This window comes from Leptonychotes weddellii, chromosome 5 (genome assembly GCF_054177405.1).
Source record: "Leptonychotes weddellii isolate Sample4059 chromosome 5, ASM5417740v2, whole genome shotgun sequence".
Taxonomy (NCBI): Eukaryota; Metazoa; Chordata; class Mammalia; order Carnivora; family Phocidae; genus Leptonychotes; species Leptonychotes weddellii.
Genome location: NC_138373.1, coordinates 106,325,626 through 106,341,807, shown reverse-complemented (window position 1 = coordinate 106,341,807; position 16,182 = coordinate 106,325,626). Strand labels below are relative to the sequence as shown.

The following is a 16,182-nucleotide window of genomic DNA, read 5'->3' as shown; positions in this document are numbered from 1 at the left end:
TTTTTAGTATATTCAGAGTTGTGCAACCACCACCACAATCAATTTTAGAGTATTTTATCACTCCAGAAAGAAACTCTATGCCTATTAACAGTCACTCCCTATTTCTCCCAACTCCCCATTACCACCAATCTGCTTTCTGTCTCTAGGGGTTTACCTATTCTGGACATTTCATATAAACGGAATCATACTCTAGCCCTTTGTGACTGACTTCTTTCATTTAGCAGAATATTTCCAAGGTTCATCCATGTTGTAGCATATCAGTGCTTCATCCTTTTTATGTCCAAACAACATTCCATTGTATAGATATATATACTATATTTTATTTATACTTTCATCAGTTGATGTTCATTTGGGTTGTTACTGCTTCTTGGGTATTTTCAACAATGCTGCCATTAATTTTAACCTTAAGTTTTATTTCCTCTCTCTTAGATAATTTATCTCTATGGATCTTTCAACATACTATCATCTCTAATATATGTCAGGTTAATAACAAAGCAACCTTCTCAACTTCACGTCTCCCTTTAGCTACCACCCCATTCTATAGATCTACTTCACAGCCATACTTCTTTCATTCCCTCCTTTTATTTTTTTTTAAAAAGATTTTGTTTATTCGAAAGAGAGAGAGAGGGCAAGAGAGTGAAAGAGAGCATGAGCAAGGGGGAGGGGCAGAGGGAGAAGCAGACTCCCTTCTGTGCAGGGAGCCCGACGTGGGGCTCGATCCCTGGACCCCGGGATCATGACTTGAGCCGAAGGCAGACGCTTAATCAACTGAGACACCCAGGTGCCCCCCTCTTTTTTTTTTTAAGTGCCCAGCATGGAGCCCAAAGCGGGGCTTGAACTCATGACCCTGAGATCAAAACCTGAGCTGAGACCCTAAGATCAAGACCTGAACTGTGATCAAGAGTCAGATGCTGAACCTGACTGAGGAACGCAGGTGCCCCATGGCCACACTTCTTGAATCATTTGCTTGTGTTATCTCAATTTACTCACTTTCCATTCCCTCTTCCACCCTCTTCAATCCAATGCCATAATAAAAACTGTTCTTGGGGTGCCTGGGTGGCTCAGTCGTTAAGCGCCTGCCTTCGGCTCAGGTCATTATCCCAGTGTCCTGGGATCGAGCCCCGCATCGGGCTCCCTGCTCGGCGGGAAGCCTGCTTCTCCCTCTTTCACTCCCCCTGTTTGTGTTCCTCTCTCGCTGTGTCTCTCTCTGTCAGATAAATAAATAAAATCTTTAAAAAACAAAAAAACAAAAAAAACTGTTCTTACTTTACTTGAACATTGCCAGATCCAGAAGCTATTCCCTGTTCTTATCTTTTTTTTTTTAAAGATTTTATTTATTTATTTGAGAGAGAGAATGAGAAAGAGAGAGCACATGAGAGGGGGGAGGGTCAGAAGGAGAAGCAGACTCCCTGCTGAGCAGGGAGCCCGATGCGGGACTCGATCCTTGAGGCTCCAGGATCATGACCTGAGCCAAAGGCAGTCGCTTAACCGACTGAGCCACCCAGGTGCCCTCCCTGTTCTTATCTTATTTGACCTCTTACCAGCCTCAGGAACAGTTGGTTACTACTTCCTCCTTGGAATACTATCTCATCTAAGCTGTCCCAACATCACAGCCTTCTTGTTTTTATACCCTTGGATGTTCCTTCTCAGACTCCTTTCTTAGGTCTTTCTTCTCTACTCAACCTCTAGGTTTTGTTTCTTTAGGTTTAGCCTTAGGTCTCCCTCTGTCTACATTATCTCATTAAGTAATTTCATCCATTTTCATGGGCTTAATTATTCACATATTAATCTCTTTAATGCAGACTTTTCTCCTGAGTTTCATTCAGATTTGCATATCCAATTGCCTACGTGACAAATTCCTCAGCACGTGTGCTGGATGTGTCACTTAACATGTCCAAAATGGTACTTGTCAAGTCTCTTTTGCCCATTCTCCTCACCATCTCAATAAATGGCATCATCAGCTTCTCAATTGCTTAAGCAAAAACGTAGGACTTATTTTATTTCTCTTTCTCCTGCTTCCTTACCCCCCTCTCCCTCACCTCTTCTTTCTCCTCCTTCTGCTTCTTCTCTCTTTCTAAACTTTGTATAATGGAAGATTTTGAATACACACAAAAGTTGGCAGAGTCAGGCACCCCCATGTATACACCATCCAGCCCCAACACAACCATCAAGCCATGGTCAATCCTGCCCCATCCATATCCTCATCCACTTCCCCCCTCCACCCTGGGCATTGTTTTGAAGTAAACCCTAGACATGTCATTTCATCTGTAAATATTTTAATATATATCTTTAAAGATACGTAACAAAAAATATAACCAGAATATTATCATACCTGAAAAAGTCTAACATAATTCCTAGGACTCATTTTTTTAGTTTCTTTTTCCCTTACTCCCAAATCCAAGCTATCTCCAAGTCCCACCAGCTCTACTTCCTGATTTATCTTTATTTTACGCACTTCTAGCCTCTCCACTGCACAGAGCAAGGCACAACTCTCGTCTGGCCCATTATGATAGCCTCATAACTGCTCTCCCCACTGCCAGCCCCTACTTAAAATCCTTTAGTGAATTCCCATCACCATTAGCATAAAATCCAAAATGCTTATGGTGGCCCAAAGCCCTGCAGTTCCAGCCTCTGCCCACTTCACCCCATTCTCCCACACTCACCAAGCTTGAGCTATACAATCTTTCACTTCCTCACACTCTCTTCTTTTTGCTTCAGTGCCTTTGAGCTTGTCATTTCCTTTGCCTACTATGCTCTCTTTCTCTGCAGCAGTCCCCTCCTCCCTCCTGCCTACTTAACTTTTACTTACCTTTCAGGTCTTAGAGTGCAAGCATCCCTTCCTTTCCCCCATCTAGGTCAAGAACTCTTAGCTCAGTTTGTAATTACTGTTTGTTGCTGTTATTATCTAATTAGTTTCTGTCAATAAGTTTCATAAGAGCAAGGATTATGTCTTTTTTCCGTATCATCACATATCCAGCACCTAGTATGGTGCCTGGCAAGTAGTAGACACTGAAAATGAGACAGATATAAACTAAAGGGACCCCATGAAAAGCTGCTTTTTTGTTCCCTTTCCTGCTTCTATTCTTGCTAGGACCTACACCCCTCCCTTACACAGGCCTTATAGAACAGATAAGGTATGTTCTCCTTGTAAAGGTCAAGGAGTTAATGATGTCTTTTGACTCTTCCAGCACAATAGATAACATCTAAGAAGGGACTGGGTGAGGTTGTCAGAAACATTTTCCAAGACCACCGACTCGCCAAGATCCCGGGCTGCAGGGCGTAAGTGACTCATGGAGGACATCTATACACCTGTCTTTGTTCCTGGAGGCCTGAGAAGACACATCAGGACCAAAATCCTCAACAAGAACCCAGGACCCCAAGCAAAGATGAGACTCACTCTCCTTTCCTTTCCCAGTCTCCCAGACTCTCTGGGTGTATCTACACTCTCTCTATGTCTTCAATAAACTACTCTCACTTCCTCTCAGCTTGTATTTGATTTGCATCCTGTGCGAAGCCAAGGACCCTCTTGGCTGGTCCTGCGTGACCCCCTCCTCCCTCTGGTCCTTGGACCCAGCCAGCATCAAAAACATGTGTGATCAATAAAACCAATAGTTTTTATCACAATTTATAATTGAAAAATTTTGTCAATAATTTAAAGTCTGGGGTTTCCTCTACTGAATTAACTCTACATTGTCAGAAAGCGTATTTCCCTCTTCATTGCCATATATACTCAGGGCCATTTCTAGTGTCAGTCTCAGAGATCACTCAACACATATTTATTGGATGGATGAATAAAAGGTCTATATCACTGAGAAAGGGTCCATTTCATTGAGAAATGTCTGTATCATTGAGGATCTTATATGCCAACCTAAGGAGTTTGGATCTTATCCTATAGGAAATGGGAAGGAGTCATATGGTCTGACGGCTAGTTGGAAGCATCTCTCTGATGACTGGATTTACAGGAAAAAGACTGGGAGACCAGCTGAGAGATGATTTGCATGACATCAGCCGTAAAAACATATTTTTCTAGATATATCTCCTTTGGCAAGGGAAGCAAAAGCAAACTTAAACTATTAGGGCGACACCAAAATATAAAGCTTTTTCACAGCAAAGGAAACCATAACAGAACAAAAAGACAACCCACTGAATGGGAGAAGATATTTGCAAGTGATATATCCGATAAGGGGTTAATATCCAAAATACATAAGGAACTTATACAACTCAATGCAAAAAACCCCAAATAATCCCATTAAAAAGGCAGAAGATATGAATAGACATTTTCCCAAAGAAGACATCCAGATGGCCAAAAGACACATGAAAAGATGCTCAACATCACTCATCATCAGGGAAATGCATATCAAAACCACAATGAGATATTATCTCACACCTGTCACAATGGCTAAAATAAAAAACCTAAGGAAAAAAAAATGTTGGTGAGGATGTGGAGAAAAAGGAACCTTTGTCCACCGTTGGTGGGAATGCAAACTGATGCAGTCAATGTGGAAAACAGTATGGAAGTTCCTCAAAAAATTAAAAATAGAACTACCATATGATCCAGTAATTTTACTACTGGGTATTTACCCAAAGGAAAAAAAAAAACTCTAATTCAAAAGGCGTATATGCCCCTATGTTTATTGTAGCATTATTTACAATAGCCAAGATATAGAAGCAACCCAAGTTTCCAAAGATAGATGAGTCGATAAAGAGGCTGTAATATATATATATATATATATACAATGGAATATTACTCAGCATTTAAAAGAATGGGATCTTGTCATTTGCAACAACGTGGATGGACCTAGAGGGTATAAGTGAAATAAGTCAGAGAAAGACAAATACCACATGATTTTACTCATATGGGGAATTTAAGAAACAAGACAGATGAACAAAGAAAAAAAGAGGCAAACAAAAAACCAGACTCTTAAATATAGAGAATAGACCGATGGTTGTGGGGGTCGGGGAGGGGATGAGGGGAGGGGTGAAATAGATAAAGGGGATTAAGAGTACTCTTATCGTGATAAGCATGGAGTAATGTATAGAATTGTTGAATCACTATGTTATACACCTGAAACTAATATAACACTGTATGTTAATTATACTGGAATTAAAGAAATAAATAAAAATTTAAAAAAAGAGAGAGAAAAAAAAGAAAGAGATGATTTACAATGGTCCAGTGAAGGGATAATGAAAAATGGAACAATAGTGGGGACAGAGAGGAGATTTATGTAGGAGGTGGTAAGAAGTAGCATTTTATTTTTCATTTACAAAATTTTGGTAAAATATGCATAATATAAACATTACCATTTAAATCAATTTTAAGTGCATAGTTACGGCATTAATTTCATTCCCATTCGTGTTACTGTGCAATCATTGCCACCTTCCATCCCCAGAACTTGTTTTTTTTTTTTCTTTTACGATTTTACCCACTTATTTGACACACAGAGAGAGAGAGCACAAGCAGGGGGAGTGGCAGGCAGAGGGAGAGGGAGAAGCAGGCTCCCTGCTAAGCAAGGAGCCTGATGTGGGACTCGATCCCAGGACCCCGGGACCATGACCTGAGCTGAAGGCAGATGCTTAACTGACTGAGCCTCCCAGGCGCCCCATCCCCAGAACTTTTTGATCTTCCCAACTGAATCTCCATGCCTGTTAAACAATAACTTCTCATGAGCCGGTGGCAACCACCATTTATCTATATATTTATTTTTTAAAAAGATTTATTTATTTATTTGAGAGAGACAGAGAGAGCATGAGTGGGGGGAGGGGCAGAGGGAGAGGGACAAGCAGACTCTCCACCGAGTTGAGAGCCCCATGTGGGGCTCGATCCCAGGACCCCGAGATATGACCTGAGCTGAAGTCAGATACTTAACTGACTGCTCCACCCAGGTGCCCCAAAGATTTATTTATTTATTTTTGGTGGGGAGGGGCAGGGAGAGTCTCAGACTCCACGCTGAGGGCGTAGCCCCGTGCTAGGCTCAATCTCAGGACCCTGAGATGGGGCCTGAGCTGAAACCAAAAGTGAAACCAACAGTCAGATGCTTAACTGACTGCACCACCCAGGTGCCCTGTAAACGTTTATAATTCTTAACAGTTTACTCAGACTTCTGATTCTAGTCACTGGAGGCAGTTTACCAGAATAAGGACTTTTTTTTTTTTTTTTTAAGATGGTGAATTTGGTTTTGGCATGCTGATTTGGAGGTGAAATGTCCATTGAGCAGTTAAATATGTGAATCTGGAATTTTGAAGAGCGTTTTAGGCTAGAGATAAATATTGGAGACCCATTAGCATAGAGGGGGGGTCTGGTCTGGAACTCCAAACCAGCAGCTCTTCCTGTCCTTTCTGATTTGGTTGGATACATTGTAATTCCCGCAAGCCAAGCACCTGGGAGCCATTCTTTACCCTCCTGTTCTCTCACCCCCGACCCCATTCAATTCATCACTAAATCTTGCCCTGTACTTCCAAATACCTTCTTGAATCTGTCTCCTCTGTCCTATCCCAACCGCCAGTGCGGTAAATTCAGACCCATATCATCTGGTTTCTGGACCATGAAAACAGCTGCCTAGTTTTGTCACCTTCAAATCCATTCTCCACGCAGCCCTCAAACATGATTTACCTAAAACAAACATCACCATGCCATGCCCTTAGTTAAAAATCTGAATTGTTTCCTCATTGTCGTCCAGAGGATAAAGTCCAAGCTGCTTGCTACGGCAGAAAGGCCTTCTGTGATCAGCCACTGGTTGACATCTCAGCCTCTTTTCTGAGGCCTTCTCCTTTGCTAATGTGCCTCGACAACCCCAAGTGTGTGCAGTTCCCCGGCTACCCAGCTCTTTCATACTGGAGCCTCTGCCAGGCGGGTCCCCTACACCTCACTTGGCTTACTCCTTCTCTTTGTTAGATTCATTCAGGCTCTCCTTTGTCCAGAATGGCTTTCCTGCTGACTCCCTAATTCTGATACTATCCTGGGCCTCTTTTCCCTCACACTGTATACAGATACTGTTGTTGTACTTACCATATTGTGCCAAAAATATCTATTTACATGTCTGTCACCTTTAAAAGCCCATTGGCTTATGGGGCACAGGGACTACGTCTTATATGTATCTCTAACCCCAACACAGTAATAATCGATATTGTTTGCAGAATGAATGAATGCTCTAAAGGAACCATATGTATAAGTAGTGAACAAAACACACATATAGGAAACTTTTTAAACAAGTTTTTATTTAAATTTCAGTTCGTTAACATATAGTATAATATTAGTTTCAGGCGTACAATGTAATGATTCAACACTTCCATACATCACCCGGTGCTCATCCCGGTGGTTAGTGCAAAATATGCATGGGACAGACTCCAAATTCTGTGGGCTGGAGCAAACTGCGAGGGGACAATTTCTCCTCTTCCCTTGGTGACATTAGGACTGTTGTTACTGTGAAATATATATTTTTTTTTATTTTGCAAAATGGCAATAATTAATATTTAGAAACTTGCTACTCAGTGTAGTCCCTGGACCAACAATATTGGCTTCACCTGAGTATTTGTTAGAATTGCAGTCTTGGGCCCCACCCCAGACCTGCTGAATCTAAATTTGCATTTTAACAAGGTCCCCATGAGTAAGAGACAGGTGGGGCTAGGTAGGGAGAGATAGATAGGGGACTATGTGACCAGGCTCACGGAATCCCCAAAATGTGGAGGTGTGGGAAAACCAGAGATAAGGGAACAAACCGGACCCCCCTGCCCTAGGCATGGGGGGATGGGTGTCTTTTTTATGATAATCACCTGTGACCAACAAAGAATAAGCAGACCCTAAAAAGGACGTAAGCCGTTGAAGGTGTTATCACTAGTCCTTGCTCAATGGTGATATCAATAGAGATGTTAAAAAGATTTAAGTTCCCTAGTTGGCTTTCTATAAAAGACCAACCCTAAAGACCCTCCTTGGCAACCCTGTCCGGGCCCCTCTCACTCTTGAGAGGTTTTTCTGTGTATTCACTTAATAAACTTTATAGCTTTACTCACTCTCCTTTGTCAGCGAGATTCATTCTTCGGTTCCGTCAGACAAGAACCTAGCTCTCCCGCATCACCCAGGTCATTCCTATGTGTATTCAAGTTTGAGAAGCACTATTTCGAGGCTGTGAGCTCAGATCCTTAGTTACTCTCGCTCCTCCAGGAAGCAGTGCGGTGTAGGGCTTGGCTGGACATTCCAGGGCTTGACCTCAGGGAGGAATGGTGGCAAAGGACTCTAGCAGCTGTGCTCACATAGTCAGGTCTAGAGACTGAGCCCCTCATAGGTGGGGCCAAACAGGAGCTGTCGGGGGCTGGCGACTGGGCTTGGATAAACAGGACCAAACGGAGTCTGGCCAGGGTTAGGCAGGGAGGCAGGAGGACCTGGATGGAACTGATGGGTGAGACAATCGGGGCCTGGTCAGTGAGCAATGGTCAGGGCCAGAGGATCAGATGAGCCCATTCCTGGGGTTGGGGCAGGGACTGGGGCTGGGCGCTCAGCTTCAGGAATGGGGCGAGGTGCAGACTTGGAGTAAGGGTCAGAATGTTGAGTGTAAACAACATTCTTGCTAACCCAAAGCAATAATTTACCTTTTGAAGGGGTGGCTGTGCGAAAATGTCCTGCTTTATCCCGCGGCTGGCAGGCTTTCATCTTCGGTTTCTGGTCATAAGGACAACTCACAGCGAGCAGGTGGTGGGTGGCAGAGTTGCTGGGGCCCCCCAGCACCCAAGTGTGCTCTTCTTGTTGTATATATCTGTTGTGTGACTCCTGCGTGTACCCTCTTATGTTCAAATGTGTTGTTTTGGTATTTCACAGCAAAAATCATGGAAGCCATCAGATATGTGTTAGAATGCACACCGTGCTATGTGTGAAGTCTTGACACCTGCCCTTTCCTTCTGTCAGAGAAGAGAGTTGTGGATCAGAATTTGGACCTTGCACCTGGCCTAGGAGGGCTGAGTGACCAAGTAGAGATACTGCAGGCTTGGGAAGAAGGCAAGTGTTCCTTAGCCCAGTCCCGTTATGGTTATCATTTTGAAGGAATAGGGTCAAGATTTTTTTTTTTTTTTTAAAGATTTTATTTATTTGTGAGAGAGAGAATGAGAGACAGAGAGCATGAGAGGGAGGAGGGTCAGAGGGAGAAGCAGACTCCCCGCTGAGCAGGAAGCCCGATGTGGGACTCGATCCCGGGACTCCAGGATCATGACCTGAGCCGAAGGCAGTCGCTTAACCAACTGAGCCAGCCAGGCGCCCTAGGGTCAAGATTTTAATATCAGGGCAATATATGCCTTAAAAAAAAAGATTTTATGTATTTATTTATTTGGGAGAGAGAGAGAGCAAGAGAACGCATGAGCAGGGGGGAGGGGCAGAGGGAGAGGGAGAGAATCCCAAGCAGACTCCCCCTGAGCATGGAGCCTGATGTGGGGCTCGATCTCACGACCCTGAGATCATGGCCTGAGTGGAAATCAAGAGTTGGACGCTTAACCAACTGAGCTGCCCAGGCGCCCCAATACATGCTTTCCTAATACAAAAGTGGATTTTATTGATTTGAGAGAAAAATTAATCCTCACTAGGATGAGGTGTGCTTGCTTTTTATTAGGTAAACTGTGAGGAAATTGGCTACAGCACACAATGTCTACTTCATTCATGAAATCAGAGATAATTTGGATCTGGTAAAATATGGACAGAGGAAAATTTCTATTAGCATTTGGCTAAAATCTGAAGTTTGAACATGGGTAAAGAGAGAGGAAGGGTCTGCAAGAAATCCTTTTCTCCTGAAGATCTGGGTCTGTAAGGACTCTTTCTTTTTTTTTTTTTTTAAGATTTTATTTATCTATTTGACAGAGAGAAACACAGTGAGAGAGGGAACACAAGAAGGGGGAGTGGCAGGCAGAGGGAGAAGCAGGCTTCTCGCTGAGCAGGTAGCCCGATGTGGGACTCGATCCCAGGACCCTGGGACCATGACCTGAGCCGAAGGCAGACGCTCAACGACTGAGCCACCCAGGCGCCCCAAGGGTCTATAAGGACTCTTTTGCTTGTATGATACAAGGGAATGACATCTCTTCTAGTCTTCTTCTGGACTGTTCTTTAATAGTTCCCTCTTACAGAGTGGTGTAGTGCTCCAACAGAACACAGGGGATGATTTTTTTTCTCCTGGGGAAGCCCAGAGAGGCAGGAGGACATGATCAGGGGCTGAGATGCAGCCATGAATTGGGGAGGATGCACTTCTCACCTCCTTGGGTTTGTGAGGAGGAGCCACCACTTTGATCTACTAAGCTGTAGGTGGCTCTCCTAGCAAGAGAGAACTTGAAGTTGATTTATCTGAATCCTCACTCCCTCCCACTGGGAAGCAAAGAACTCCCCAGTAGCCCAGAAAGGAGGAGCGTTATTACTAGGGGGAACCAGGAAAACTGCAGGGCCTGGGCCTTGTATCCATGAAAGGCCTCAAGTATAGTGTTTCCCTTATTGCCAAATAAGGTCATATTGTCTTTGTGTTTATTAGTTGTGTTCAAAGTTTTGGCTGGTTAAAAATAAATATCTAAAGTATATCAATATTTTAATAACTCTGTTCTGACATTTCTTTATTTTTTAATGTACCCAGAGCCTGGAAAATGAAGAGGAATAGTCTTTTTTTCAGTCTCTGAGTGGCCCTGCCTGCCACATCCAGGTTGTAGATAGAATGTGAAGTCAGTTATGACGACTGTAGAAAGTTACTCATGGTTCTGTATGTTTCCCCTTGCAACATAGGCACTAAAAAATGGAAAAACCACGAGTGCTAGTCTTATGGACCAACTTACTAATATCACAAAAGCTGGTGACTCACTCCTCGCTCATCCCAGCAGCTCCAGTCCTGCCCGGCTACTGAGACACTCCTTGTCAGCGCTGGCCCTGGTCTCCCAGCACGGCTATTGCCCCCCCACACCCCCAAAACCGTGGTCGTGGGGAAACAGGGCTCATCCTGAGGTTTTACGACTTTAGGATCTGGCAAAAAGCAGACCTGAAGTCCTTGAAATCTTTTTTGGTTCCATTGTTTCTTCAGGACCCACCCCTTTCTGAGACCCCAGGGAACTATGAAGGAAGTGGGATTAAAACTAAGAGCAGGAAGGAGCACTTCTGGAATGGTGGAATAAAGACCTCTGAAAACATGTTTTTCCATAAAAGCAATAAGAACACTGACAAAAATTGTCAAAATCAAGTATTTCAGAACTCTAGAAATTAACCAAAGGCTTACAACCCAAAGAGCATTTTTTTTTTTTTTAAGAAAAATGGTGGAATCTTGAAAGAACAGTGAATTTTGTGGTGTTTTAACTTGCCCTATTCTTATCCTCTTTCCCCAGCTCCACGTAGCTTTGAAACCAGCGGCCTTGGATCCACACTGCAAAACCCAGAATCCTAGCAGCTACTGGAAGGCATAGAATGGGCTTGAGTTCCCTAAAGAGCTGTTTCCAGAGAATTGTCACTATTTGACTTGTCTGAAAGATCCCTGGGAAAGCCCTAGGGCTTCTCTTCATTTGCTCAGTGAGGAAATCCCTATCTTGAGGGCAGTGGTTAGCAATATTTAAAAACTGCTGCTGCTTAATGTGGCAATCTTGTGGGGCAAACAAGAGGCTGGCTAAAATCTTGAAAGGAGAATTTGGGGATGTCAATAGGGGGCTTTGAAAATCTGAGGGTCTAGAATGCAAGGTACACAGCTGCACATCTCTCACCTCTGGCTGACCTAGGGACTCTATACAAGCCGGAGATGAAGACTAAGTGGGAGTTGTAAACTGCTGGAGAATCAAAGGCAGGCTGCAATACACACACGACGCCTCAGCAAAGCAGGGAGATTCAATGGTCAAGGCACTTAAAGAAATCTCTGTGTGTTCATTAGCTCACTGCTAAGCTAGCCAAGCAGAGACTTAGGTGGCCATATGTAACAAAAAATATAGACTTTATAGAATTAGTACAGGAAAGTCACAAAATAAACAACGATAAGCAGCAACAACAAAAATCCCAAAGGATGTGGGAATCCAATTTTTAGAGCTGCCACATAACGTTTTTTAAAATGTCCAGTTTTCTTTCTTTCTTTTTTTTTTTTTAAAGATTTTATTTATTTTTTAGAGAGCGAGCGAGCGAGAAACAGCATGAGAGGGGAGAGGGTCAGAGGGAGAAGCAGGCTCCCCGCTGAGCGGGGAGCCCGATGTGGGACTCGATCCCAGGACCCTGGGATCATGACCTGAGCCGAAGGCAGATGCTTAACCATCTGAGCCACCCAGGCACCCTAAAATGTCCAGTTTTCAACCAAAAACTGAGACATGCAAAGAAACAGGAGAGTATGGCCCATCTACAAGTAAAAGAAAAAAAAAGCCATAAATAGGATTGCCAGGGAAGGCCAAATGTTGGACACAAAGTATTCTCTTATAATCTTTTTTATTTTTTTAAATTGTTTTTTAACAATTTTATTTATTTATTTGTCAGAGAGATAGAGAGAGAGAGTGCGTGTGCTCACAAGCAGGGGGAGCTGCAAGCAGAGGGAGAAGCAGAATCCCCACTGAACAGGGAGCCCGATGCGGGGCTCCATCCCAGGACCCTGGGATCATGGGCTGAGCCGAAGGCAGACGCTTAACCGACTGAGCCATCTAGGCGTCCCAATACTTTTATTCTTTTTCTTGGTCAGTCTAGTTGAAAGTTTATCAATTTTGTTGATCTTTTAAAAGACTCAACTTTTTGTTTTGCTGACTTTCTCTATTTTTAAAAATTCCTACTTCATTTATTTCAACTTAATGTTTATTATTTCCTTCACTATAGAGTGAATCCTGTATCCCTATAAAATGTTCTTCTTTATCTCTATTAATAACTTCTGTTTTATCCTCTATTTTTGCCTGGTATTAGTAAAGGCACCCAACAACAAATACAGGAAGCCAAACCTGGAGAACTGAAGGCAGAAATGGACAGCTGAACAGTAATATCTGGAGACTTCCACACTCCACTTCCAATAATGGATAGAACAACTAGGAGGAAGATCAGCTGAGAAATAGAAGGTATGAACAACACTATAAACCAACCAACAAGTGCTGGATGTGGAGAAATTAGAACCATCATCTGTTGCTGGTGGAAATACAAAAGGGTGCAATTATTTTGGAAAACTGGCAACTTGTCAAAATACTAAACTTAGAGCTCTCATATAACCCAACAATTCCATTCTTAGGTATATACCCAAGAGAGTTAAAACCAAATGTCCACACAAAAGCTTGTACATGAGGGCGCCTGGGTGGCTCAGTTGGTTGGGCGACTGCCTTCGGCTCAGGTCATGATCCTGGAGTCCCGGGATCGAGTCCTGCATCGGGCTCCCTGCTCGGCAGGGAGTCTGCTTCTCCCTCTCCTGCTCCCCCCTCTTGTGCTCTTTCTCTCTCTCAAATAAGTGGATAAAATCTTAAAAAAAAAAAAAAAAAAAAAAAGCTTGTACATGAAAGTTCATAGCAGAATTATTAATAATAGCCCCAAAGTGTAAACAACCCAATGTCTATAAACTGATGAATGAATAAATAAAATATGATATCTCCATACAATGGAATATTATTTGGCAATAAAAAGGATTGAAGTACTAATAATATGGACAAAACTTGAAAAAATTATGCTGAATGAAAGAAACCAGGCACAAAAAACCATACTTTGCATGATTCTATTGTATAAAATGTCCAAAATAGGCAAATCCATAAGGGAGATATCAGATTACTTGTTGCGGGAGGTGGGGGGGTGGGAGGGCCAGAGGGGCAGGGAAGGAGAACAGGGAGTGACTGCTTCGGGGTATGGAGTTACTTTTTTTTTTTTTTTAAAGATTTTATTTATTTATTTGACAGAGAGAGAGATAGCGAGAGCAGGAACACAAGCAGGGGGAGTGGGAGAAGGAGAAGCAGGCTTCCCGCGGAGCAGGGAGCCCGATGTGGGGCTCGATCCCAGAACCCTGGGATCATGACCTGAGTCGAAGGCAGACGCTTAACGACTGAGCCACCCAGGCGCCCTGGAGTTACTTTTTGAAATGATGAAAATATTCTAAAATTAGATAGTGGTGATGGTTACACAATCCTGTGAATATACTAAAAAATGAACAAAAACAACCACTGAATTGCATATTTTAAATAAGTGAATTTTTATGGTATATAAATTACAGTTCAAAAAAGCTATAAAAATAATAAAAATAAAACTGGGTCCCTTCTCTGCCTCTCCACATTAAAAAGAAAATAAGAGCAATGATTTCTACTGTAGGATCAATGGTTCTCAGTGATTTTGTCCCCAGAGGGACATTTGGCTGTATCTGAAGACATTTTGTTTGTCACTGTTTTGGGGAAGGGTGCTCCTGGCATCTCGTGCGTAGACACCGGGGATGCTGTGAAGCATGCTACGATGCACAGGACATTCACCAAGAGAATTATCTGGCCCCAATCATCAGCAGAGCCAAGGTTGAGAAATCTGCCCTAGATCAAGCTCTATCAAGACAGAGCAGGGTACATGGCGCACCTACATGGTCTCCTACAATCCCAGAGGTCCTTTGATGTGATGGCTTCCCCTGTGTTGAGGGCACTTATTAGAACCCATCCTGGGTAATTCACTCTGAAGGCAATGCAAGGATGTGAGCCACAGTCATCTCTCTAGGATTGTCCTTGGGTGAAATTTCTGTCTGGTCCTGGCTCTGAGAATAATTTTACTGTGCTGAGTAGCCTGTCTCTGTTTTATCTCATGGACACTGACTCTGGAACTGATCAGACTTTCCTTTTTGGATTGGCTGCTAAACACTTTGGGCCAAACTTGTGGCTCACCCTTAACAAGGGCATAGGTCTTACATTTTGATTTTTAGTTTCATTCCTGGCTCCATCTTACGTCCCTACCTTTCTTTTTAAAAACATTTCCTTCTTTCTCTTTCTTTCCTTTGTTCCCACATTTAGTTTTTGCCATCTTGGGGTGTTCGATCTGTCCTGGTGAGCTATTCATGCTGTGCAACAAAAACCAAGACAGGATATTAACACATAGAACTAGTGAGTTTCTCTGTAGCTCTGGGATGGAAGTGGGAGGGAGGAGGCAGACAATCAGGTGGAGCTGTGGTGGTTACAGGGGCAGGGTGAAGACTGTGGGCAGGGAGCAATGACCATCCCCAAAGGGTGCACTTGTCCATGTTCCAGAAGCCAGGCTTGGTGGTGAGGGCATGAGGAAGGAAGTAAGGGACCTCTCAGAGGAGGTCACCTGTTCTTGGTTGCTGTGTGGGACCCTGTGGCCTCTTGGTGTTGGAAGGAGCTGGGCTTTCAGAGGTCACATAACCGATGTGGGGACAGAGCTGGTAGGAGAAGGGACCCCATGATGGGCAGGACTGGGTGGTGCCTTAGGGTGTCCTGGACCGGGAGCCAGGGGTTTGGCTTCTAGGTTTCAAGTCCCAGTTCCACTCTTGTCGGACAAGTGACTTTGCAGTCACATGGTTCCTTAGTTTTCCCATCACTGGAACACGGGAGTAACACCTGTTAGGCCTGTCTCTCCGGTCAGTGTGAGGACCAAGAGATAATGAAAGGAAATTGCTGAAGTGCTCTATTCATTGCTAGGCTGCCAACTTTTTCCTTTTTTCAAATGTTGAGGGACAAAAGTCATTGTGGAACTATGTGGCTGGGATTACTGCTGTGCTCACGGAGACGTGCTCATTTGGAGCAGGTAATTGCTGTTGCAGAGGCCCTGGGGGCTGTGGAGCTGGGAAGCAGTTCTGAGGGAAACAGAGAGACTCCGATGACAGGAGGGAATTAATTAAAACTTACACAACACCCACGGGGAGAAAATATTTGTTAATCATTCCATACATACATCCAGAGGGATGCAAGTTACAGCTTAGGCTTTTAAAGTAAGACGTGTGTCGGGGGTTGGAGAGGCCAGTCCCAGGCCCCCACCTCTTTCTCTCAGGAGCTCTTAGCACCTATGAGATCTTCGCTCACCAGTTTTCCCTACAAAGAGAAAGCTTGCCTCAGGAGAGTAAAGAAGGTCGGGGGTTCAGCATAAGTGGATTTCCTAGACTCGGGTGCTCTTTCATGATCTCTAGAGGGAAGGCCTAGTTTCTTGGGTCTAACCGTGATGTCTTCAGCTGCATCTTGAGGCCAGTTTCATCTTCTGATCTTTGTGGGATTGGCCAACAGTTCATTTTCCTTCCTCTTGGCTCTCCTCATGTCCCCCCATGAACA

The 16,182-nt window shown here is 43.6% G+C and overlaps 1 protein-coding gene across 2 annotated transcripts in view; it reads left to right on the top strand.

The window, feature by feature from the left end:
- Positions 1-3,573, top strand: part of ITGA7 (integrin subunit alpha 7) — a 32,061-nt gene extending 28,488 nt beyond the window's left edge. For both annotated transcript variants that reach the window (XM_081821830.1, XM_081821829.1), the window contains one exon: positions 3,189-3,573. In XM_081821830.1, coding sequence (XP_081677956.1) covers positions 3,189-3,200 — 12 coding nt within the window. In that variant the 3' untranslated portion in view covers positions 3,201-3,573. The remainder of the gene's footprint in view (positions 1-3,188) is intronic.
- Positions 3,574-16,182: the final 12,609 nt, after the last annotated feature.